Genomic DNA, 23,639 nt, shown 5'->3' with positions numbered 1-23,639 from the left:
AGGAGTGTTTAGATTCAGGGACTAGTTAGGAGTGTTTAGATTCAGGGACTAGTTGCTAGTTCGGATCACATCGGATATTTGATGCCAAATAGAGGGGTTAAATATGAACTAACTATAAAACTAATTGCATAAGTTGGTGCAAAACTTTAGAAAAGTAAAAAATACGAAAATAAGACGAACTAAATAAAAGAAAATGAAAAAAGGCCGGCGGCAAGCTTTGCCTCGCCGGCGCACGCACCGACCCAGGAGTTCGACGGAGCGGCGCTAGAGCACTTTCCGGCCGGGTGGAGCTTGCCGGGACCCGCCGCGGCGCCCGGTGGATCCGCATGGAGCTCCGCGCGCTCGGGCTAAAGCTGAGGTTCCTGCGGGCTAACGCCTCCCCTGACCCACTCTGCAGCCTCCGCCCGCTACCGCTTCACTATGTTGCTGGCGCTGCGCCGCTCGTCGCGCGCGAAGTCGACACAGCTGCCTGCCCCACCGCTTCCCACTGTCGTGCGACGAGTACGCGAGATTTGGATGGAGAAAAGAGAGAGAAATAAAGGGGAAACAAAACTAGAGAGAAAGAGGGAGGACAGCAAATCATCGGCCCGCAGAAACTTTTTGTGCAGTTTCCAGAAAGCTAAAAACTCAGAAAAGCTGAGTTTATATGGAAAATTGAAAAGCTCAGGGTTGAGGTTAGCCTAGAAAGTTAAAAACATCATCTATAAGGTATTATTAGCTTTTTCAGAAAAAAAAGGCAGCCCCAGCTTTTCAGAAAAGCTCCAAAAGTTGCAGCTCAAACAATGCGTAATGCTGCTGCTCGTAGCACAGGTGCACCTGTGCTCTACCCAAGCAAAAGATGCACCAAACATAGTTCTAAGTTGCTGTTGAAATAGTCCAATAGTAATTGTGGAGAGAGCTCAACCAACTTCAACATTATCCTTGAACAAGATATCTAATTTACTTGCTCGATTTCCAAACATCTATATTTACTTGGGGATTCTACATTACTTTAGGAACCTTAAACCAAGGTATCTCCAACCATGTTTGTCTATTGTAGATCATTTTGCCATGACATTCTTAATTTTCAATGGAAAATTGTTAAACATGTGCGATGGTACATCATCTATATAATGTCACATTGATTTCCTTGCAAAATAGTATTCTAACCAAAAACTAGGAGTTCAAAAGGTGATTGCCCTTATTAATTTTGTTTACACCGTTCTGTTTCTTGTGATAAGATTTTTAAAACAAGACTATTCTTAATGATATATTACTGAAATATTTTTATTTGTTCTAGAATAATTTCTTTTATCGAAACATTTTGTCTTTCCTCAAAACATTTTATTTATTTTATCATATCATTTTCTATTTTTATGGAATGCTTTTATTTCTTGTTTGGAATATTTTTTAATTTTTATCCTTAGAATATTTTTATTTGTTACAAAACAACTTTTTTAGGGTGGAATACTTTGTGAAGAAATTGTTCAAGCTTCACCATCAAATCAAATTGTTTCAATTAAAAAGCTATCAAATATATTTAAATATGGTCTTATTTTGAAGATCTCGTCATGACAAATATAATGGTACGATCAAAGTTTAATTTAAAAGTGTGATTTATGAGATATTTTTCAAGTGTAGTTTGCACAAGCTAATCATACTACTACTTGGGGCCTGTTTATTTCCTACCCTCTAAACTTTAGACCCATCACATCAAAGAGAATCTTGCTATTTAGAAATGTTAAATAAAATCTGTTTATAAAACTTTTTGCACAGCTAGGTGCTAATTCGCGAGACAAATTTAATGAGCCTAATTAATCCATAATTTGCCACAGTGATGCTACAGTAATCATCCGCTAATCATGGACTAATATACCTCATTAGATTCGTCTCGCGAATTAGCCCTGGGGTTCTGCAATTAGTTTTGTAATTAGATTTTATTTAATACTTCTAAATGATAAGATTCTCTTTGATGTGACCCCTCTAAACTTTAGGCCCCAGGAAACGAACACACCCTTATTCTCGGTCCGAAACCTTAAGAAGTACATGGAGTACTAAAGGTCGTTCTTGATGGTTTCGCAGTCTAAGGAAAGCTGGTCGTAGTGCATCAGGGCAAGTACATATTGGAGCTATCTAATAAGCGTACGCAATTGTAAGATGATTGAATAGACAACCTCTACAATAGATTATTATTTTTGTTATCTCGTAGTAGTAACATATCTTTAAGTTGGGGAATGAAAAAAAGAAACATCATAAATAGAATGATAAAATCAACTTGTATTATATAACGGTGAATAAGCGGTCTCATAGTCCGTAGTTTTAGCATATGAGACGGTTATTTCGCAATATGAGTGTCATTGCATGAGACAACCTATGAGACCGTTGACGTGCAGCAATGTACTTGCCCTAGGCGGTCTCATGCAATGACACTCATGTTGAGACGACTGAACATACAACCGCTATAATAGGTTGTTGCTTTTGTTATCTCGTAGTAGTACCATATCCCTTATTTTGTGGAATAAAAAAAGAATATTGTAAGTAGTATGACAACAACTCGTACAATGGTGAGTAAGCGGTCTCATAAACCTTACTTTTAGCCTATGAGGTGGTTGTTTCGCGAAGGCAACCACCTTGTTCTCTCTCATCTCCGTCTGTCCTCCACATTATCGAAGTTCTACGTGGATCTTGATGAGACAACCTATAACACCGCTGACACGTAGCAATGTACTCACCCTCAACAAGTTATGATGTGCCACATTTTTGTTATTGTCTCTTCAATTCTCAAAAATAAACGGATCCGTGTCAAACTCCATATACTACCAAAAGTACGACCGTATGTAACTACTAGTTCAAAACATCTATCGTATCCTTGTATGACTGTATTTTGTATGCCCTTGTCATCATATAACTGGAGACAGTAAGTTCTGATTTTTATATACATTGACGAACTTGAAGTTTCGTTGCGAAAAGGAGAGGCAACGCCGGCCACCGACGACGGCGGCAAGATGATGCTGGTGAGGCGGTGGGTGGCCGCCAACCTTGGCTCGTCGGCGTGGCTCCTCCTGGCGCCGGCGGCCCCGCTGGCCGCGGCGTGGCTGCCGCACCGGGGCCCCAAGATGCTCCTGGACTTCCACCTCCGGCCGCTCATCCGGCGGCTGCTCCCGTTCCTGGACCCGTACGTGACCATCGACATCTCCGGCAAGCCCGACTACTCCATGGACCGGATCAAGTCCAGCGACGCCTACGAGGAGGTGAAGGCGTACCTGAGCCCCGCGTGCGCGCGCGACGCGCTCGAGCTCGACGCCGACGGCGCCCCCGAGGGCGACGGCTTCGTGCTCAGCCCCCGCGAGGGGCAGGAGGTGTCCGACGAGTTCAAGGGCGCCACCGTGAGGTGGGCGTCGGTGCGACACGGCAGCGGCAGCCAGAGCCGCTGCCTCCGCCTCACGTTCCACTGGCGCCACCGGGACCTCGTCGTCGGCGAGTACCTGCCGCACGTCCGCCGGCGCGGCCGCGACGCCATGTTCGGGAACCGCCGCCGGAGGCTCTACACCAACAAGAAGAACATCGATTAGTAAGCTCCTAATATCTTTACAAATCTGACCTTATGGACTTCTACGATGATTTGATTGCTCCTCCAATGGATATGAACTGACGATGCCGATTGGCATGCCTGCGAGCAGTTCTAGCAAGGTGTGGAGCTACATTGACTTCGAGCACCCGACGACCTTCGACACCCTCGCCATGCACCCGGAGAAGAAGCGCAAGATCATGGACGACCTCGACGACTTCCGCAGCAGCAGGGAGTACTACCGGCGCATCGGGAAGGCGTGGAAGAGAGGGTACCTCCTCTACGGGCCGCCTGGCACCGGCAAGTCCAGCATGATCGCCGCCATGTCCAACTACCTCAACTACGACATCTACGACATCGAGCTCACCATGGTGCCAACCAACAACGATCTCCGGAAGCTCTTCATCGAGACCAAGGGGAAGTCCATCATCGTCATCGAGGACATCGACTGCTCCCTCGACCTCACCGGCCACCGCAGCGGCGGCAGCAGCGCCGCCGCCGGTGCGGCCAACCCCCTGGCGCAGCTCGCCAGCGCGAAGCGCAAGAGAACCAGCGAGATGACGCTGTCGGGCCTGCTCAACTTCATCGACGGCATCTGGTCGGCGCACAGCGGCGAACGCATCATCGTGTTCACCACCAACCACGCCGAGCGGCTGGACCCGGCGCTGGTTCGGCGCGGGCGCATGGACATGCGCGTCGAGATGTCCTACTGCTGCTTCGAGGCCTTCCAGACCCTCGCCAAGAACTACCTCGGCGTGGACGCGCACCCGCTGTTCGGCGCCGTCGAGGAGCTGCTGCGGGCGGTGGAGATCACTCCGGCCGACGTCGCCGAGTGCCTGATGATGTCCAGGCGCACCGAACGCGGCGCCGACGTCTGCCTCCGGCGCCTGATCGATGAACTCAAGAAGAGGGCCCAGGAGAAGGAGGAGATCGACATGAAAAGGGCTGAGAAGGAAGCGGCTGCTTCTGCAGCTGCAGGTGCTGATGCGAAGGAGGCAAAAGGCGGTGGGGAAGACATGGTCAAAGGACGGAGGATGGTTGACCCGAGAACCATCCGCAGGCTCAGGAAGGCGACCGAGGAAGGAGACGACAAGGTGGCGACGAAGCCAAATGGCAACGACGCCATGGCTGCTGATGCCGGAGCTATCGAGCTCAGTGATGATGATAGCTCCAGCGATCACGGTGACAAGGCGAAACTGGACGTGGATGCACAGGCAGAGGCAGTGGGAGATGGTGCGGAAGTCAATGGAGATCCTAGTGATGCAGGGGACGATGACATGGACGACTATGACGACGACATGGATGACTCCGACGACGACGACGACCTGGACGACTACGACGACGAGGAGGACGATTATGATGAAGATGAGGCTATATTTGATGACTAATAATATCGAGCGATTGATGATATCAATCTCTGAGAAAGTTGTTTTTTTCTCACGATTGCTCTCCAAGCCATATATTAACTAATTTTTATTTAAGATGCTAGATGTCTTTTTAGTTTTCTTTGAATGAGATTGAGTTTAAATAAAATTCAAGTGCCGATGATGGGTGCACGGGCACGGCATTGAAGTTTTAGTCTGAGGGGAAGAAGGATCACGATGGTCTGATTTGGTCCAACTGTCCAAGCAGGAGTGCCAGGACGTTGTTCATGCAGGGGCACATCTTCTGCAGCAACAAAATGTCCATGTCAGGGTTGCAGTTTCCTGCCTACGTGTTTAGTTTGGACACGTATATGTGAACAATACAACCTTCAATATTTCAATCTTCAATCAGCATCAACCGTCAATTGTAGATCATTTTGCCATGACATTCTTAATTTACAATGGAAAATTGTTAAACATATGCGATGGTACATCATCTATATAATGTCACATTGATTTCCTTGCAAAATAGTATTCTAACCAAAAACTAGGAGTTCAAAAGATGATTGCCCTCATTAATTTTTGTTTTCACCGTTCTGTTTCTTATGATAAGATTTTTAAAGCTAGACTATTCTTAATGATATATTACTGAAATATTTTTATTTGTTCTAGAATAATTTCTTTTTTCGAAACATTTTGTCTTTTCTCAAAACATTTTATTTATTTTATCATATCATTTTCTATTTTTATGGAATGCTTTTATTTCTTGTTTGGAACATTTTTTAATTTTTATTCTTAGAATATTTTTATTTGTTACAAAACAACTTTTTTAGGGTGGAATACTTTGTGAAGAAATTGTTCAAGCTTCACCATCAAATCAAATTGTTTCAATTAAAAAGCTATCAAATATATTTAAATGTGGTCTTATTTTGAAGATCTCGTCATGGAAAATATAATGGTACATCAAAGTTTAATTTAAAAGTGTGATTTATGAGATATTTTCCAAGTGTAGATTGCACAAGCTAATCATACTACTACTTATTCTCGGTCCGAAACCTTAAGAACTACATGGAGTACTAAGTGTTGTTCTTGATGGTTTCGCAGTCTAAGGAAAGCTGGTCGTAGTGCATCAGGGCAAGTACATATTGGAGGTATCTAATAAGCGTACGTTATTGTATGATGATTGAATAGACAACCTCTACAATAGATTATCATTTTTGTTATCTCGTAGTAGTAACATATCTTTAAGTTGGGGAATGAAAAAAAGAAACATCATAGGTAGAATGATAAAATCAACTTGTATAACGGTGAGTAAGCGGTCTCATAGTCCGTAGTTTTAGCTTATGAGACGGTTATTTTGCAAGATGAGTGTCATTACATGAGACAATCTATGAGACCGTTGACGTGCAGCAATATACTTGCCCTAGGCGGTCTCATGCAATAACACTCATGTTGAGATGACTGAATAGACAACCGCTATAATAGGTTGTTGCTTTTGTTGTCTCATAGTAGTACCATATCCCTTATTTTGTGGAATAAAAAAAGAATATTGTAAGTAGTATGACAACAACTCGTACAATGGTGAGTAAGCGGTCTCATAAACCTTACTTTTAGCCTATGAGGTGGTTGTTTCGCGAAGCAACCACCTCGTTCTCTCTCATCTCTGTCTGTCCTCCACATTATCGAAATTCTACATGGATCTTAACAAGACAACCTATAGGACCGCTGACACGTAGCAATGTACTCGCCCTCAACAAGTTATGATGTGCCACATTTTTGTTATTGTCTCTTCAATTCTTAAAAATAAACGGATCCGTGTCAAACTCCATATACTACCAAAAGTACGACCGTATGTAACTACTAGTTCAAAACATCTATCGTATCCTTGTATGACTGTATTTTGTATGCCCTTGTCATCATATAACTGGAGACAGTAAGTTCTGATTTTTATATACATTGACGAACTTGAAGTTGCGTTGCGAAAAGGAGAGGCAACGCCGGCCACCGACGACGGCGGCAAGATGATGCTGGTGAGGCGGTGGGTGGCCGCCAACCTTGGCTCGTCGGCGTGGCTCCTCCTGGCGCCGGCGGCGCCGCTGGCCGCGGCGTGGCTGCCGCACCGGGGCCCCAAGATGCTCCTGGACTTCCACCTCCGGCCGCTCATCCGGCGGCTGCTCCCGTTCCTGGACCCGTACGTGACCATCGACATCTCCGGCAAGCCCGACTACTCCATGGACCGGATCAAGTCCAGCGACGCCTACGAGGAGGTGAAGGCGTACCTGAGCCCCGCGTGCGCGCGCGACGCGCTCGAGCTCGACTGCCTACGTGTTTAGTTTGGACACATATATGTGAACAATACAACCTTCAATATTTCAATCTTCAATCAGCACCAACTGCTAAATCATATTCTAAAAGAAAAGTCCATTTTCCAACTCTGAACTATCACGATCGTCTGATTTTCAACCTGAAACTACAAAACCAGACATTTGGCACCAGCGAATTATCGAAACCGTACAAATTACCCCCAAGCCAAAACCAACACGGTTTTGTCCACATCACCCGTCCGTCCGACGTGGCGATACTTGCCTAGTCAGCATGAGCGCTCCTCCCTGGCACTCCTCGCTCGCCTTTGCGCCGCTTGCTGTTGTCGCCTGCGCCGCCTGCCGCCGCCGCCGCCGAGTCCTCTCCGGTGCTCCCGCTTGCCCTCGTGCTCCGCCTCGGCCTGCCCTCCTCCCGGCGCGCCCGCTCTTGCCGGCCCGCCTTCCCCCGCCACTGCTCGCAAGCTCCTCCACTCATCCGACGGCGTTGTAGAGCGTGCATGGCCCCGACCTCCACCGCGGCATCTCGGCCGCTCCGCACTGCAAGCACCGCCTCGCCCTCTTCACCGGCCTCTCCATCGCTGGCGCTAGGGACTCGGATGCCTTGCCTCCTCCGTCAGATTCGTGGGCGCCGACGCTGTTGGGGCTGGGCTCTTTGCCTCCTCCGACGCGGGGACAGGAAGCTCGAAGGTCCACCAAGAGCACGGCTGGCGCAGAGGCATGGGAGGCTACACGCCTCGCGCGGGACCGTGGCATCAAGGCAAGAGATTGCGACTGGCAAAGGTAGCTCCGCCACTGCGAGGAGGTGCAGCGGGCACAGCGCCGCCGCGGCGGCCGACGCCGAGTGCTAGCTCCACCTCCCCCCAACCCCACCAGCCCGCCACGTCTCTCGCCAGCCCGCTGCATTTGAAGAGGCCGACGAAGAGGGCGAGGCGGTGCCTGCAGTGCGGAGCGGCTAAGATGCCGTGGTGGAGGTCGGGGCTGGGCATGCTCTGCCACGCCGCCATATGAGCGGAGGAGCCTGTGCGCGATGGTGGGGGAAGGCAGGGATGGGAGGAGCGGGCGCGCCGGGGAGGGGGCCAGGCCAAGGCGGAGCGCGAGGGCGAGTGGGAGTGCCGGGGAGGATGCGGCGGCGGTAGACGCAGGCGGCAATGGGCGGCGCGAGAAGCGCTGCGCCGGGGAGTAGCGTTCGTGCTGACTGGGCAAGTATCGCCATGTCGGGTGTCGGATGGGTGACGTGGACCAAAACTGGGGTGGTTTCGGCTCGGGGGGTAATTTGTATGGTTTCGATAGTTCGCTGGTGTAGTATATCTAGTTTTATAGTTTCGGGTTGAAAATCGGACGACCATGATAATTAGGGTTGGAAAACTGACCTTTTCATATTCTAAAATCCAAACCTCGCAGTAAAGTGTAGAACCGCTCCTCTGTGGTTGGTTACTGACAGTCGAATGCTGGCTTTGGATGGCAGATGATGCGTGATACTGCTGCTCCTGGTTGGTTACTTACCATTGATGTTATAGAAATTGCTAAAATGACCATGTGCCTAATTATAAATTCATGACTTTCACGGGTGAAGTTGTAAAGACTGTAAAAATAAGATCCCATTTATGAAATCACAATTACAGGACAATCTTTTGGCATTCCATCGTCGCAAGTTATTCAGCCACATCCAAGATCCCGTTTGCGCGCGCGCAAATCAACCTGATCAGAGTTCAGAAGTAGTTCAGAGTTCAGACATGAGATGGAGCCGGCACTTGCGCAGCATCAATAGCAGCTTGGTATTGGGCACCGGCTGAAGCGAGCCATCTCTGGAAACCCTCGCGAACGTTCACGCCGTAGTCGTCGCGGTCCTGGAAGGTCTCGCGGTCGTCGTTCATGTTCCCGAAAGCTGTCAAGAACAGCTCCATCTTCCAGTCCTCCATGTCTGGGAGGTCCGTGTACTTTCTGACGAACCCACGGATCTCCTGTTCCAAGAGAGATCGAACTAAACATATCAGCATTTGATTGGATTGGAAAAGCTATCGATCGATCAGTAGAAATACAAGAAGAGAGCGAGCGAGCGAGCGAGCGAGCGAGAGAGAGAGAGAGAGAGAGAGAGAGAGAGTCGGTGCATACGTACACTGGATTTGAACAAGCCGATGTCGTGCGAGTACCTCGCCGGCAGACCGGCCATCTCCCTGGCGCGGTAGTCCTCCCGCACCGCCCGCAGCATGTCCTCCTCCGGCGGCAGCGCCGCCCTGCCGGCCAGAACCCTCGCGATCCACCTTGCCTGCGCCACCAGGAACCACGGCACGAAGACCCGCATCGGGACGCCGACGAACGACAGCGACGGCGCAAGCGACGGCGGGAAGGTGTGCTCGAACAGCGGGGCCACGCGGTTGTCCTTCACGGTGACCGCTCCCCCCGTGTCGAGGAACGGGAACGAGTACACGTACCCGGTGCAGTAGACGACGGCGTCGGCGGCGACGCACGAGCCGTCGGCGAACGCCACCCGGCCGTCGGCGCACAGGCGGGCCACGTGCGGGTGCAGGTGCAGGTTGGCGTGCTTGGCGAGCAGCTTGGACACCGCCGGCGTCGTGGCGAGCTCCATGGACTTGGCGGCGAGGTGGACCTCCCTGGCGACGCCGAGGAGGTCCAGCGCGATGTCCAGGCCGCTGTCCCCGCAGCCGACAATCACCACCACCTGCGCTCCGCCGCCGGAGACGGATAATGGTCAGGTTGTCGCGGTGGCCAAGTAAGCAGAGTACAACTGGCTCGACGCGGCTTGCTCTGTAGTCTGTACCTCGTCGCGGTAGGGGTCCGGCACCCGATACGAGTGGCTGTGCAGCTGCCGCCGCCGCCACACCTCCATTCCTTCGATGCTCGGCAGCCTTGGCTGCGAGTAATGGCCGTTGGCCACGACCACGGCGTCGAACACCTCCTCCGTGGGCGACCCCTCCTCGCCGCCGTCAGGCCCCACGTGTACAGACCTCACCTGCCATTTCACGTCCGAGCAGGTGCCGCCGCCGCGAGCTTCACGTGGCGGCGGCGGCGGTGGCGCCATGGCAACGCGCACGACCCTGGTGTTGAGCCTGATGGCGTCGGCGAGCCCGAACGCGGCGCAGAAGTCCCTGAGGTAGCAGCGCATCTCGCGGTGGCCCGGGAAGCGGCGCGCGTCGCGGCCGGGCCTGGGCACGAACTGGAAGTCGGAGAAGCCCATGCACTCGCGCGGGCTGAGCAGCCGCACCGACGCGTACATGCTGCCGTGCACCCGCACCGGCGCCCTGGCCCCGAGCGGGTCGTCGCCGTCGGCCCGCGGGTCGTACACCCACTGCCCGCCGACGTCGCCGCCCTGCTCCATGACCGTCACGGCATGGCCCTCCCGGCGCAGCTCCCGCGCCGCCGCCAGCCCTGACATGCCCGCTCCGACGACGCAGACCTTCTTGGTGGACTCGGGTGCCCCGTCGCTCGCCATGGCGGTGGATCCAGGCATGCCGTAGGTCCGAAGCAGGCTTATTCTGTCGCCCACGCGCAGACCAAGAATGCATGGTGTAGTGTGATTAATATGGTAATGTAGTGACGTGTCATACTTAATTAGGTGTGCTCATGATCATGTATTCATGTCATGATGCTCTAGTGATTTGCTAGGTGCACTTTTGTTGTTTGACAGGAATATATGATATCCCCAACCCACCAGCGGATAAAAGAAACATATCACACAAATCATCGGTTGTCTCAACCACTATTGCACATTTGCACTCTAACGCTCAGAAGGTAGGTGAAGTGCCCATGCCACCCTCATTCTCTTGTCAAATGTGGAAATAATGCTATGTAGCCTCCTGTTCTCTCTTTTTTAGTGAAAAGGTAAGAAAGAAAAGAATTGGGAAAGTGAGTTGGAAGTGATTTAAAGAGTAAAATGCACATAGTGCCATCTGGTCCCGAAACTTCTAAAATGCATATTCAGATGCTTAAACTTGCTAATCGTGTCACGTAAGATCCAAATCACCATTTTTTAAGTTAAATTAGAAGTGTTTCTATTGCTATGGAGCTTATATGTGGACCCAAAATTTTTTCCTAAATTTTTGTGCGCAAATTTTATATAAACTTTGTCATACAAGTTTCATTTTTTAAAATTTTATATACAAATATTTCGCATTTGAAAATACTTATACATGTAAATTTGTTATGCTTTTTTCTGTATAAATTTTATATATAATTTTGTATTTGAACAAGTTATATAACTTCCAATTTAACTTAAGCATCTATGATTTGAATCTCACATGGCATGGTTAGCAAGTTTAAGAATTTATGACACCATAACAAGAATCGACGGTGCATTTCACTGTTATTTAAAGAGTACCGTACGGTACTACGGTACAGTGACTTGTAGTTGGAGAATATTAGACAAGGGCCGCTAAAGTGACTTGTGTTTGCAATCAGGCAGAGTTCGAGTGTACACGAGTGAGCTGCTCACAGGAAATAGAAAAGAGATATGCTAGGCATCCTAAACTGGAGCTGAAGTTTAAAAAGCCAGTTCTCCGAGACAGTAGGCGAATGAAAATGGAGCTCTTAATCAAGCAGCTATAGGGTGGGGGCGCCCAAGCATAGGAAAGATGGTCACGGCATCGGTGCGGAGGCTATTAGAAGTTACACATACGACTAGCAGTTAAGGTGTTACATAATTATATTTTTTTAAAATCATATATTTAAAATAAAATCCGACTGCACGACTTTGTTCCTTGCGATGAAATCTTCAAAACGAGATCACACTTTGATGATTTTTTGGTACATGTTTTGAACAATTTTTTGAAGATGGAATAATTATTCCAACAATATAAAAAAATATTCCGCCTTGTGTGATGGTTTGACTGCCAGTCACACGTTTAATTTCTAATATTTTGGATCCGTGCCGCATCAGATGATCTTTGGGGAGAATTATCAAGAACCAACTTTGAATTGGCTGTGATCCAATCCACAAAATTCGGCGCACGAATTCTTGTGGCCTAGCTTCCTGCGACTCTTCCGTGGTCATCTATGGTGGGCTGGGTCGGAAATAATCTAGGTCGCACGAGCGCGATCTGGAGGTTATCCGTCACAACAAACGGAATACTTTTTTATTATATTGGAACAATTGTTCTAGCTTTATAGCAAAATTGTTCTGCATTTAAAAAATTCCATAAAAAAGTTATCCAAATATTTTCAAGTATGATGTTTTGAAGATTTCGTCGTAAGAAATATAGTGATAAGGTCAGATTTTTATTTAGATATACAGTTTGAAAAATATAACTTTTTTATATTCTTTTGGTTTCTTCTTAGCCACGTGCCGGCCCATTCTTACCTTTGTGATATCTTACTGCTAGTCACACATACGACTACTTAACAACCTCCGTCTAGGCTGGTTGTATCACGTGGTCGCTTCCCGGTCGTCGGTGCGGCGTCTCCGAGGGTGGCGGCGGTGCAAGAGCCTCGCCGTCACGGTCATGGAGCAGCACGGCTACTCGGCGGCCAGTGGCTGTACGATCCGAGGGCAGACGGCGACGACCCGCTTGAGACAAGGATACGGATCGGATTCTGATAACCTTGCCTGCGAGTCTGCGGCTGATCAGTGCGAAAGGCTACTATAATTGGCGCATGCTATCCACGAGCGTCCCCTGCAGAAGAACATCATTGAGATTTTGATTGGTGAAGTTGTTGTAGGGCCCAAGATATCAGATGTCAGATCAGAGACGAGTGTCTGGCCAGAAATGGATGCCTTCCTTGAGGTTGACGACAACCACGTTGGCGAAAAAAAGGTTGACAACAACCAGTAGAGACCAACGGGTTGATCCTTCACATGGCCGCAGCGTAACGCTGATAAAAATGTCAGAGCTGATCGCAATTCCAGATCGCATGCGTGAATCAATCTTGTCTCGATGGATATGGCTACGCACAGGCTCGTGAAGGTGTGCGTCGTCGGCGCGGGCATGTCGGGGCTGGCGGCGGCGCGCGAGCTGCGGCGCGAGGGCCTCGCCGTCACGGTCATGGAGCAGCGCGGCGACGTCGGCGGGCAGTGGCTGTACGACCCGAGGGCCGACGACGGCGACCCGCTGGGAGCCGCGGCGCCGGTGAAGGTGCACAGCAGCGTGCACGCGTCGGTGCGGCTCATCAGCCCGCGCGAGTGCATGGGCTTCTCCGACTTCCAGTTCGTGCCCAGGCCCGGCCGCGACGCGCGCCGCTTCCCGGGCCACCGCGAGGTGCTCCGCTATACCTCAGGGACTTCTGCGCCGCGTTCAGGCTAGCGGACGCCGTCAGGCTCAACACCAGGGTCGTGCGCGTCGCCATGGCGCCGCGGGAGGCTGGCGGCGGCGGCGGTCCTGGCTGCTCGGACGTGAAATGGCTGGTGAGATCTGTACGCCTCGATCCGGACGGCGGCGAGGAGGGGTCGCCCACGGAGGAGGTGTTCGACGCCGTGGTCGTGGCCAACGGCCATTACTCGCAGCCAAGGCTGCCGAGCATCGAAGGAATGGAGGTGTGGCCGCGGCGGCAGCTGCACAGCCACTCGTACCGGGTGCCGGACCCCTTCAGCGGCGAGGCGGTGGTGGTGGTTGGCTGCGGGGAGAGCGGCCTGGACATCGCGACGGAGCTCTGCGGCGTCGCCAAGGAGGTTCACCTCGTGGCCAAGTCCGTGGAGGATGCCACGACGCCGTCGCCGATGATGTCGAAGTTGCTTGCCAACCACGCCGGCATCCGACTGCACCCGCCGGTGGACCGCCTGCGCGAGGACGGGACGGTGGCGTTCGCCGACGGCTCCGTCGCCGTCGCCGACACCGTCATCTACTGCACCGGGTACACCTACTCGATCCCGTTCCTGGACACGGCGGGGCTCGTCACCGTGGACGGCAGCCGCGTCGGCCCACTGTACGAGCACACCTTCCCGCCGTCGCTCGCGCCATCGCTGTCGTTCATCGGCGTGCCGATGCGGGTCTTCGCGCCGTGGTTCTTCGAGGCGCAGGCGAGGTGGGTCGCGCTGGCGCTGTCCGGCAGGGCAGCGCAGCCGCCGGAGGAGGAGATGCTGCGGGCGGTGCTGGAGGACTACCACACGCACGCCATCCCCGCCGTCGACCGCAATGTACTGCTCTCCACGCCGACGCAAGCACTGACGGCGACTCACCGTCGTCCTCTGCTGCTCGCACAGCCCGTAGCTGCTGACACGACCTGCCCGTCTCTTTGGTCAGGAGGTCTTCCAGTTCGTCTACCGGCACTCGGACCTCCCGCGCATGGAGGAATGGAAGCTGGAGCTGTTCCTGACCGGCATCATGAACGCGATGGACGACCGCGTGGCCTTCCGCGACCGCGACGACGACGACTACAGCCAGAGCGTCCGCGAGGGCCTGCGGAGGTGGCGCCGCGTGGCTGGCGCTCAGTACGAGGCAGCCCTTGCCGCTGCTGCTTCCGGTGATCGCGCTCGTGCTGATGCTGACGCAGCGCCGGTGCACGAGCCGCCATTGCTGCCGGCTCCGTGTCAGGTCTCACAACTCTGAACCGATCAGCAACAGCAGGTAACACGGCATGGCATGGCACGATGGCGCACAGAAACATTCCTGGTGTGCCAATGCTTCGTGCCGTGAAAGTTGTCCCACCTGATTGGCTGATTCCAAAAAAAAAACTGTGATTGGGCTTTTTGTTTCAAAATAAAAGGTGTGTGAATAATTAGTTGAACAGAAATTGTGTGGGTTTCAAACCATATATTTTTTTTACCCAACATTTTATTTATCAGCTACTGGGTCAGTTAGGTACTGGAGAACCTATCTTAGAATCAAAAGGCTATTTTTGGGTCAAATTTAAATTAGGTAATGTCAAATTTTTCGAATTTCTAGAGCTGAGCATGTCAGTGTCCCTGGTTTATTCAATCATCCCTCAAAAATGTTTTGCTGTCAGCCTTTTCATTTTGATCGTCGTACCAAGTGATAAAACAGGAGATGAATTTGAAAAACACAAATGCATAAAAGGTCTAGTAATCAACATTTTGTCTTTGCATGCCTAAAGATATAAAACCTAGTACTACATCCATTCTAAAATATAACAACTTTTAGACTTGGTCAAAGTCAAATATTTTTTATCTTTAACCAATAATATCTCTAAAAATAATTACTTTTAAATAGAGAAGGTTACACGTTATGATAGCTGGCTTGATTATGAATAAATTAATATTATTTTTATGTTGTCAATCTTTATAATATTTGTACCATCTATGGTTATTTATGGTCAAAGTTTGAAAGTTTTAACTTGGGAAAATTTAAAAATAGCTATATTCTGGAACAGAGAGAGTATATTAATAATTTAAAACAGAAGCGATTTCATAAACACGAGGCTTAAAATATTAATCATTTTTGTTTGTGTTGAGTACCTTATAATGAAACTAGTAATGATGTCCTCATGACTGTTTTTTACTTAATTTTTAACTGATTCTTGTTTTCAGTTTTTCTTTATTACTTTTCAGCGATTTGTTATTCATTTTTCAATCGATTTAGTTTTTCTTTTCTAGTAACGATGTTTGCTGGCGTGGCACATTATAACTGGACGAAAAAGTTGTTAAAAACGACTCGAACAAAAGCCGGTGGTTAACGGCTAGCTCAGACCAATACTCATCAGTGGGCAGTGAATTCACGAAATTCAGCCCACGTTCCTCTTGTGGCCCAGCTGCTCGTCGAAAGTCCAACAGAAAAAACTGGGCTGGGTAGTTCCGTCCCGTGTGACTCGTGGGCCTTGCTATCTAGTTTGTAGTCGTGGACCGAATGCTCTGGTGGGCTGGGTTGTCACGGTCTCCGGGAGCATGGGGGTGGGTGGCATGGCGGCGGCTGCTGGTCGAAGGCAGGTCGGTTGAGCCGCCGCCTGATTCTGATTGCGATTTTCGTGGCTGCAAGATTGATCCAGGACAAGTTGTTTTCGTCTTCCTTTTGACACCTGACCTTGTCACACATCTCGAGACATTATTAATGACGGCAACAAGACAACAAGGATGGAAAAGTGCTGACTAGACAATCATGTAGCTGAGTTTATTTTTGAGTGGTTTCGAGTCAGCTAAAGACTAAAGACTAAGGGTCTATTCGTTCCTCGAGACTAAACTTTAATCCCATCGGATATTTGGATACCAACTAAAAGAATTAAATATAATCTAATTATAAAACCAATTGCATAAATAGAAGCTAATTCGTGAGACGAATGTATTAAACCTAATTAGTTTATGATTTGATCATGCTGTGCTGACAATGTAGAAACATTCACTCGACAAAAAATATAGTTAGTATAATTTTCAGAAGATCCCAATAACATTAGCTAAGATCATATAGAAAAAGAGCACGTACTCGATCAATAAGTCAATATCCACTTCTATAGCTCTAGCAACTAGCAATAGCTAGCGATGCAAGCACTCATCCTCGAGTGGTAGCCAAGAATCGGTCAGCATCATCCGCCTACTCGTCGTCGCCATCGGCCTCTTCGGCGGCCGCCGCCTCCTTCGCCTTTCCTCTGGCCTTCTTCGCCGCCAGCGCCTCCTCCTTGGCCTTCTTCGCGAGCGCCTTCTCCTTGGCCTTCTGGAGCGCCTCCACCAGCGCGGCGAGGCACGAGTCGGCATCCTCGCCGGGGCCCTTGGGCGTCAGGTTCTCGGCGACGTCGGCGGGGGTCATGTCCGCCTCCCTGAGCAGCGACGCCACGGCGTCGAACAGCGGGTGGGCGTCCACGTCGAGGTAGACCCTGGCGAGGAACCGGAAGGACTCGAAGCAGCAGTAGGACATCTCGATGTGCTTGTCCATGCGGCCGCGCCGGATCAGCGCCGGGTCCAGCTTCTCGACATGGTTGGTGGTGAACACGATGATGCGCTCGCCGCCGCACGCCGACCAGAGGCCGTCGATGAAGTTGAGCACGCCGGAGAGGGTCACCTTGCTGGCGCTCTTGTCCTCCTTCTCCTCCTCCTTGCTGGCCGCCTCCGCCCCGTCCTTCTTGTCGCCGCCGTCCTTGCTCTCGCCGTCGCCCTCCGCCGACTCCTTCTTCTTCTTGCGCTTGCCGGTGAGGTCGAGGGAGCAGTCGATGTCCTCGATGACGATGATGGACTTGCTGGTGGTCTCGATGAAGAGCTTGCGGAGGTCGGTGTTGGTGCGCACGGAGGTGAGCTCGATGTCGTATACGTCGTAGTCGAGGTAGTTGGCCATGGCGGCGATCATGGTGGACTTGCCGGTGCCGGGCGGGCCGTAGAGGAGGTAGCCGCGCTTCCACGCCTTGCCGACGCGGGCGTAGTAGTCCTTGCCGCCGCGGAACGCGTCGAGGTCGTCCATGATCTCCTTCTTCTTGGCCGGGTCCATGGCCAACGTCGCGAACGTCTTGGGGTGCTCGAACACCACGTGGCTCCACGAGCTGCCGCCGGACCAGAAGCTGGCGCAGGATGATCAGTCACATCACAAGAGGAGCTAGCAGACAGATCGAGGAGCTGGTGGTGAGCCACTAACCCGTCGGAGTCCCAGCTGTCGCCGGAGATGTTGGTGAAGAGCTTGCGCTGGCGGTTCTTGACCATGACGGCGCGGCCCTCGCGGCGGACGTGGGGGAGGTACTCGCCGAGGATGAGATCGCGGTCGCGCTCGAGGAAGCAGAGGCGGTAGAACCTCCGCTCGGCGCGGGAGGCGCGGCCCCAGAAGTAGGAAGGCCCGCCGGCGTCCTCGCGCGGCTGCGCCGTGTAGGCGAGCCACCAGACGGTGGCGCCCCGGAACTCGTCGGCGACCTCCTCGTTGTCGCCCATGCTGAGGACCAGGCGGTCGGGGTCCCTGTCGGGCTCGGCCTTGAGGTGGCGCACCCCGCCGCGGGCCTCCCGCGTGGCGCGCTGCAGGTACGCCTGGGCCTCCTTGTACGCGTCGCTCCGGCGCATGCGGCCGCCGTCGTACTCGGCGATGGTGACGGTGAGGTAGGGGTCGAGGGCGGCGGCGAGGCGGCGCGAGAGCCGGCGGGAGTGCCGGCCGAAGAAGTGCTGCAGCTGGAGGCCCTGCAGGCCCTGCCACAGCATCGTCCACACCACGGCCAGGAGGCTCAGCACGATGCCGGAGTTGACGCCGCTCCACAGCGACGACGAGGCCTCCATTGCTGCCTCCCTTTCTCTCTTTCTCTCAGATGCTGTGAGCTCACGCAGCGCTCATGGCTGTGGTGGTGAGAAGGGCTCTGGTGTTTATATATATAGAGCAGAGAGAGCAAGAGAGGCTTCGTCTCCTCGTGGGAGAGAAACTGCTGGGAAGCTTGGAATAGTAGCAATGCGAGCTGCTGCCAATAATCCTTGCCATTTGCTGAATTTTTTTTCTGAAACAATATGTATGTGCTCACTTTAAGCCAATGAAATCTCTTTTTTTTTGTTTGATTTATGATGGGACATTGGCAGTTGGGAGCATGCATATATTTTACGGAAAAGTTAAGTGAAAGAAAAATTGGATGAACATTCCCATGAGATTGGATGTTCAGACCAATGTTGTTTTGCACTTGAATGGTGTTGCCTGCAGAGTCTGCAATGCACTTCCGATCCCCGCGTGCGTGACGGCCTAACCTGACGCTGAGTCACACAAGGCTCAAAATGTGATACCTAACTTAATAAGTTGTCGACCCTTTTGCTCATAGAAAAGGTGCATCGCTAGTGAAAAATCCTCCGGGCATTACAATGTTTGCAAAATCTTCAAAATGCACATTTAGAAGTATTCAAAATTTTGAATTTTGCATTCTTCAGAATGCATATTTAAATTTATTCAAAACTTTTGAAATGGTTCTCGGTTACATGAGGTTATAGTTTATATTGAAACAAAATTCCGAGCCCTGGTTATTAGGTCCGATTAGACGAGTTGTTAATTCGAATTTGCAACTTTTAGGTCGCAGAAATGGGTTCGAATTTTTCTTAAAACATAATTAGCATGGATGCGACTTCTACATATGCTTTCTGATGAATTTTAACAAGAAACTTCTACAGTTAGGGCATTGTTTCCCTGAGATGTTCAGTTCTTAAAATGCCACCCCTTTGCACGCGTACCTAATGTTTGCCATTGTTTCTCCCTATTTTGATCGTCGACATCTAATTAAACCAAGTCACTAGGCGCTCACACTCATGTGGCATTGCTTCTGTTACATAGTGAAACAAATTAGGCTCACTGGACGTGGCAATTTTCTGTTATAAAATGTATTATTTTTGAACTTTTAGCCAAAAGCAATTGGGAAATGTGGCTCAATTGGTCCGTCTTATGTGGGACATTCAGGGGTGGCAAAGCCATGGATTCTTGTCTCTTACTGCGTCAAAATAATACATTTTACATGCCGATTTGGTGCTCATGCTTTAGAAGCTTCAGGTTCTAAAGGTAATCATAAACTAGTTGATACAAATTTGAAAGAAAAAGGATGCAAAACGAGACTTTACACGTTCAACCTTTTTTTCCCTGAGCTGATAGTTACTAAGAGCATTTTCAGCAATAGTTTCTACTCAAAGCCCTTGCTTTCTTGAGCTGTCCCAACTTTCTGGGGCTTTGAATTTTGCTATTAACTACAACAATAGCCCCTACTTTACAGCTCCTACTTTCGTGATAATAGTAGGGCCCACATGTCATAGGCTATATCTTTTTCTCCTTTTATTTTCTTGCTTTCTATTTCTCCTATCCGCTTCCTCTCTTCTCTCTCTCTCTCCCGCATCGCTCTTTCTCCGCCACACTAACCCAGTGCTCGATACCTACCTCGCTTCTCCCTACTCCGTGTCGTGGCTCAGACTCCCCTCGCTTTCGACCTTGCTCACGCGCCGCATCTCCGGAGGCTGCTTCCAGCGATGGAATCGGAGGCGAGAAGGACGGCCCGAGCTCCCCACCATGCTAGAGCTCCGGGCGGTGACGGGCGGTGGGGAGCCTAAGCTCTAGCTCCTGCACGACAGCCCGCGTGGCGGTACTGCTGGCCCGGCCCGCGGCGGCGGCGTGGAGGAGCAGGGGCAGCGCTGCGGGCCTCGACCCGCTCCTTCTCCCTCGCCCCGGCTCTGCATCTGTTGCGGAAGATCGAGAGGAAAGCGGCGAGCTTGCGGCCCGAGCTCGAACCAGGAGCGGTGGATCCCAGGCTCGGTGCGACGAATCTTGAGCTCGAGGCCACGACGGTAGAGCTCGAGGCCACGGCGGTTCCAGGCGGCACACAAGCTCCCCCCGGCGGTTAGCAGATTCGGCTTGGCAGCAATGGTTCGGTGGCGGGGCTGGTCCAGCGGCGGCGCTGGTCCGATGGCGGATTCGGCTCAGCGTTGGTCTGGTGGCAGCAGATTTCGAGGCGGCGCTCGGGGCTGCGGTACAGCCGAGTAGGGGCCTCCTCAGGGATCCGTGGGAGATGGGGCTGGGATGGGGGATTTGGATGCCTCCCTACTCTAGGGACCCGAGTAGGGGCCTTGCTGGAGTGGTTTTTTTTTGCCCCCGGCCCCTACTTTTTGAGCAGGGACTGAAGTAGGGGTCTTGCTCGAGATGCTCTGAGTGGTGTCAGTCAGAGGCGATACCATGTTAATTCTGCCTGTTGTATAGAAAAAATAAATTCCCCATTAACTAAGCTTAAAATTATCATATAATCCTGAGAAGTTATATAAGTCCATGGAGTAGTGTACCATGGTCAATTTGGAACGGGCTTCGCCCTGTCAGTGGCACTCTGATATTAGAGTACAATGGAACTTGATTGCCAATAAACTAAGAAGATAAGAGCTGATCTGATCTTGACCTAGTGGAGACAAAAAGCTAAGGTCAGTGAGACAAGAATATCAAAACAGATCCAATGGACGAAAGCAACGTGTACTTGTTCTCTTCATGAACCTTATTACTAAAAGTACTGGTTGTTCTTTAAAAAGGGAAAGATGATTAAGCTAGGCTCGATGATTTTTGTGATTTTTCCAAGAATGGTGAAGGCACCAGACTTCGTGCCAAAGAAACCCCATTCCCAACTAGAAATTCTCCTGGTAGATCAGCATTACTAATAACTGATCAATTAATCGAGTCGATATAATGTGCACAATAATGCTCTTGATCTACCTTTGCAGCACAAATGCGAATTTATTAAAACCCCTACTGGATCATGATTATGATTAATTGCACATTTCAACACCTGAAAAAAATCTCAAAGCTTTTGAGAAAGAAAAGAAAATAAGAGTGGCACGATGTTTCACTATCTCCCTCTCGCTCGTGCCCACACGCACAAGCACGCACGTTCTGACTCTACTGGCGCGTTGGAAAGCGCATTGAGATCAGCTCAATGAGATCGAAAAGACAAAAGGGTGGCGTGGAAAGGTGATGCAGATGATCTTTTTCTTGGCTGGTCTCAGAAAAATAATGAAAACAGAACCTTTACCTTGGCAGCTAAGATTGTTATTGCTTATTCAGAATGGGTTCAGCCGACCAAACGCAGAGGCCGAGACACGCACCAGTGAATCAGAAAGTAGAATGGAGCTGATGTGGACGCCAAGGAAAAGTGGCTTAAACTTTTAGAAATAATGTACTCCCTCCGTTTAGAAAAAAGAAAAATACAAATTTCGTTTGCCGAGAAGTCAGATAATCTTAAATTTGATCAAGTTTATACATAAAATTGCTAACATTTATGTTACAAAGATAAGTACTATTAGATTAATCATATAATATATTTTTATACTTAAACTTATTTGAAGATATAAATATTAATACTATTTTGTATAAATTTGGTTAAATTTGAAGTTGTTTGACTCTTCGAAAAGCGAGAGTTGCATTCTTTTTAGGCAGACACGTTACTGCAGAAGCAAACTAACTTATACATCTCTAATTAATTAGGTTTATTTGCCATAAGAGCATAGGATGTAAACGGTTTGGTTTGCGCTCCAATTAATACATAGAGCGTGCACTTTGTTATGCGCAATAGCGGCCAATTAGATTGAGCAACCGTGCGTGGCTTAGATGACACGGATCCCATGCACCAAACTGATTTTAAGGGGACAAAGTTTTGGATGTGACAGTTGCATTTCTTTTAGGATGGAACGGATGGGCATCATGCAATATGTGTTTTTGTCTTCGTATGCCTTCGTTTTCCCTTCGTGTGCCAGGTGGAAGACAAACGGTCAACAGGAGTCGCCGTCGCGTGGCTAGCTATAGAGGTCTCATATATGCAAAAGACAAAAAGATGGTGCGGAAAATGGCGGTGCTTCGAGCTGTTAGCTTAACTTCTTCCACGCGGACAAGATTAGTTGGTTGAGATGTCGTCATTATTTGTCAGAGCGTAATTAAGCTGTGATTATTCGACTTGGGGTTGGGTCATCATCATCGGACCCGTTGAGTTGAGACATGTGAATGAATGGAGTATTCAACTGATGGGGCTGGGGCTGGGGCTGATCATCGGAGAACGACACGCACGGCGGCACAACCATGTATGCATGGATCGAAGAGTGAGTGAGGCGCCACGTGTATTTGTGACCACATGATCTATCTGAACCGTTCATCTCGTCTATATGAGATACCATCCGACCGTTGCTTTTCTCATCTGCCCATAATTTTTTCACGCATCTCCAACCGTTGATTTTGAAATGGATAGCTATAATAGACCATGTGGCTACAAGTGCGCGTGAAAAGTCCATATTCGTGAGACGACCAACTTTTTTTTCCGGTCAAATATATATTTATTTCAGGAGGCCTGGGCCGGACGGGACAAAAAGCTAGGTGGCGCGTGCCCAAAGGTGACGGGGACCGGCCTCTCAATTGCCTTGGCAACCAAGCAGATTGATTAGATTTGGGATGGATCGGATGCCATTCGACAGAGACACGAGGATCGAGGAGGGGGTTCAGAGTTTCAGACTGATAGGCCGATAGGGACGTGAGTATGTTACACGATCTGCTGGGCGACACCGGCTGCGGTGTACACCGACAGGTTCAGCGAGCTCTGCACATCTGAACGTATGCTCCAGCTTGCAGCAGGTTAGTTTCTACGGATCGGCGCCCGGTTTATTTTGGCATTGTCATTTACTTGATAATTTAACAAACTTAATTTTGCAAGGCAAGCTAGCCTAATTTAAGCTCTCTGCCAAAGGATAGATCGATCTGGATGATGTTGGATCCAGTTGATGCTGATCTAGTTGTCGTCTCTTCTCTCTGAAGACACAGACTTTTATTTGGTTAGCCATCCGAAATCGCTGTTGGACAGTTCACCGGCTGCAAAAAAGAGGACTCCGTCACCCGGACCACTGTCCCCTCTGTGACCAAGAAGAAGAAACAGTACAACACATCCTCACATCTTGTATTTGCCACACAATTCTGGTATGCCGTCCTGCAATCTTTGAATCTGGTCGAATTCGTCCCTAACTGAGGAACTATCTCTTTGGATGATTGGTGGTTGAAAGCTTGGAGGAAACTACCAAAAGAGCATAAAAAAGGGTTTAATTCACTGGTTATGCTGGGAGCTTGGATCATTTGG

The 23,639-nt window shown here is 50.0% G+C and overlaps 3 protein-coding genes and 1 pseudogene across 4 annotated transcripts; 2 read left to right on the top strand and 2 right to left on the bottom strand.

Moving 5' to 3' along the window:
- The first annotated feature begins 2,818 nt into the window (after positions 1-2,818).
- Positions 2,819-4,998, top strand: LOC112880641 (AAA-ATPase At3g28610-like). The gene is made up of 2 exons (XM_025945366.1): positions 2,819-3,550; positions 3,660-4,998. The coding sequence occupies exons 1-2, from the start codon at positions 2,985-2,987 to the stop codon at positions 4,933-4,935; spliced, it is 1,842 nt and encodes a 613-aa protein (XP_025801151.1). The 5' UTR covers positions 2,819-2,984; the 3' UTR covers positions 4,936-4,998.
- Positions 4,999-8,791: 3,793 nt separating this feature from the next.
- On the bottom strand, positions 8,792-10,759 carry LOC112882885 (flavin-containing monooxygenase FMO GS-OX-like 8). Its single transcript, XM_025948076.1, has 3 exons — positions 10,012-10,759; positions 9,349-9,912; positions 8,792-9,193 (listed from the first exon to the last, which is right to left on the bottom strand). Exons 1-3 carry the CDS (start codon positions 10,699-10,701, stop codon positions 8,960-8,962), a joined length of 1,488 nt encoding a protein of 495 aa, XP_025803861.1. The 5' UTR covers positions 10,702-10,759; the 3' UTR covers positions 8,792-8,959.
- Positions 10,760-13,120: 2,361 nt separating this feature from the next.
- On the top strand, positions 13,121-14,728 carry LOC112880770 (annotated as a pseudogene).
- A 1,744-nt stretch (positions 14,729-16,472) lies between these two features.
- Positions 16,473-18,456, bottom strand: LOC112879281 (AAA-ATPase At3g28580-like). 2 transcript variants are annotated; one of them, XM_025943488.1, is made up of 2 exons: positions 17,690-18,456; positions 16,473-17,597 (listed from the first exon to the last, which is right to left on the bottom strand). In XM_025943488.1, exons 1-2 carry the CDS (start codon positions 18,310-18,312, stop codon positions 16,661-16,663), a joined length of 1,560 nt encoding a protein of 519 aa, XP_025799273.1. In that variant the 5' UTR covers positions 18,313-18,456; the 3' UTR covers positions 16,473-16,660. The 2 variants fall into 2 exon arrangements, with proteins under 2 accessions (XP_025799273.1, XP_025799271.1); XM_025943486.1 differs by having other exon boundaries at positions 16,473-17,615; positions 17,690-18,454.
- Positions 18,457-23,639: the final 5,183 nt, after the last annotated feature.

The sequence above is a fragment of the Panicum hallii genome, chromosome 2 (genome assembly GCF_002211085.1).
Source record: "Panicum hallii strain FIL2 chromosome 2, PHallii_v3.1, whole genome shotgun sequence".
NCBI lineage: Eukaryota > Viridiplantae > Streptophyta > Magnoliopsida > Poales > Poaceae > Panicum > Panicum hallii.
The sequence above is the reverse complement of the archived record's forward strand: the minus strand, read 5'-3'. Positions and strand labels throughout refer to the sequence as shown.

Coding starts and splice junctions, on each gene's coding strand:
- LOC112880641 (XM_025945366.1), top strand. CDS start 2,985: ATGATGCTGGTGAGGCGGTGGGTGGCCGCCAACCTTGGCTCGTCGGCG. Junction 3,551..3,659: donor AACAAGAAGAACATCGATTA/GTAAGCTCCTAA, acceptor GCCTGCGAGCAG/TTCTAGCAAGGTGTGGAGCT.
- LOC112882885 (XM_025948076.1), bottom strand. CDS start 10,701: ATGCCTGGATCCACCGCCATGGCGAGCGACGGGGCACCCGAGTCCACC. Junction 9,913..10,011: donor CGGACCCCTACCGCGACGAG/GTACAGACTACA, acceptor GGCGGAGCGCAG/GTGGTGGTGATTGTCGGCTG. Junction 9,194..9,348: donor TCGGCTTGTTCAAATCCAGT/GTACGTATGCAC, acceptor CTCTTGGAACAG/GAGATCCGTGGGTTCGTCAG.
- LOC112879281 (XM_025943486.1), bottom strand. CDS start 18,312: ATGGAGGCCTCGTCGTCGCTGTGGAGCGGCGTCAACTCCGGCATCGTG. Junction 17,616..17,689: donor GACAGCTGGGACTCCGACGG/GTTAGTGGCTCA, acceptor ATCCTGCGCCAG/CTTCTGGTCCGGCGGCAGCT.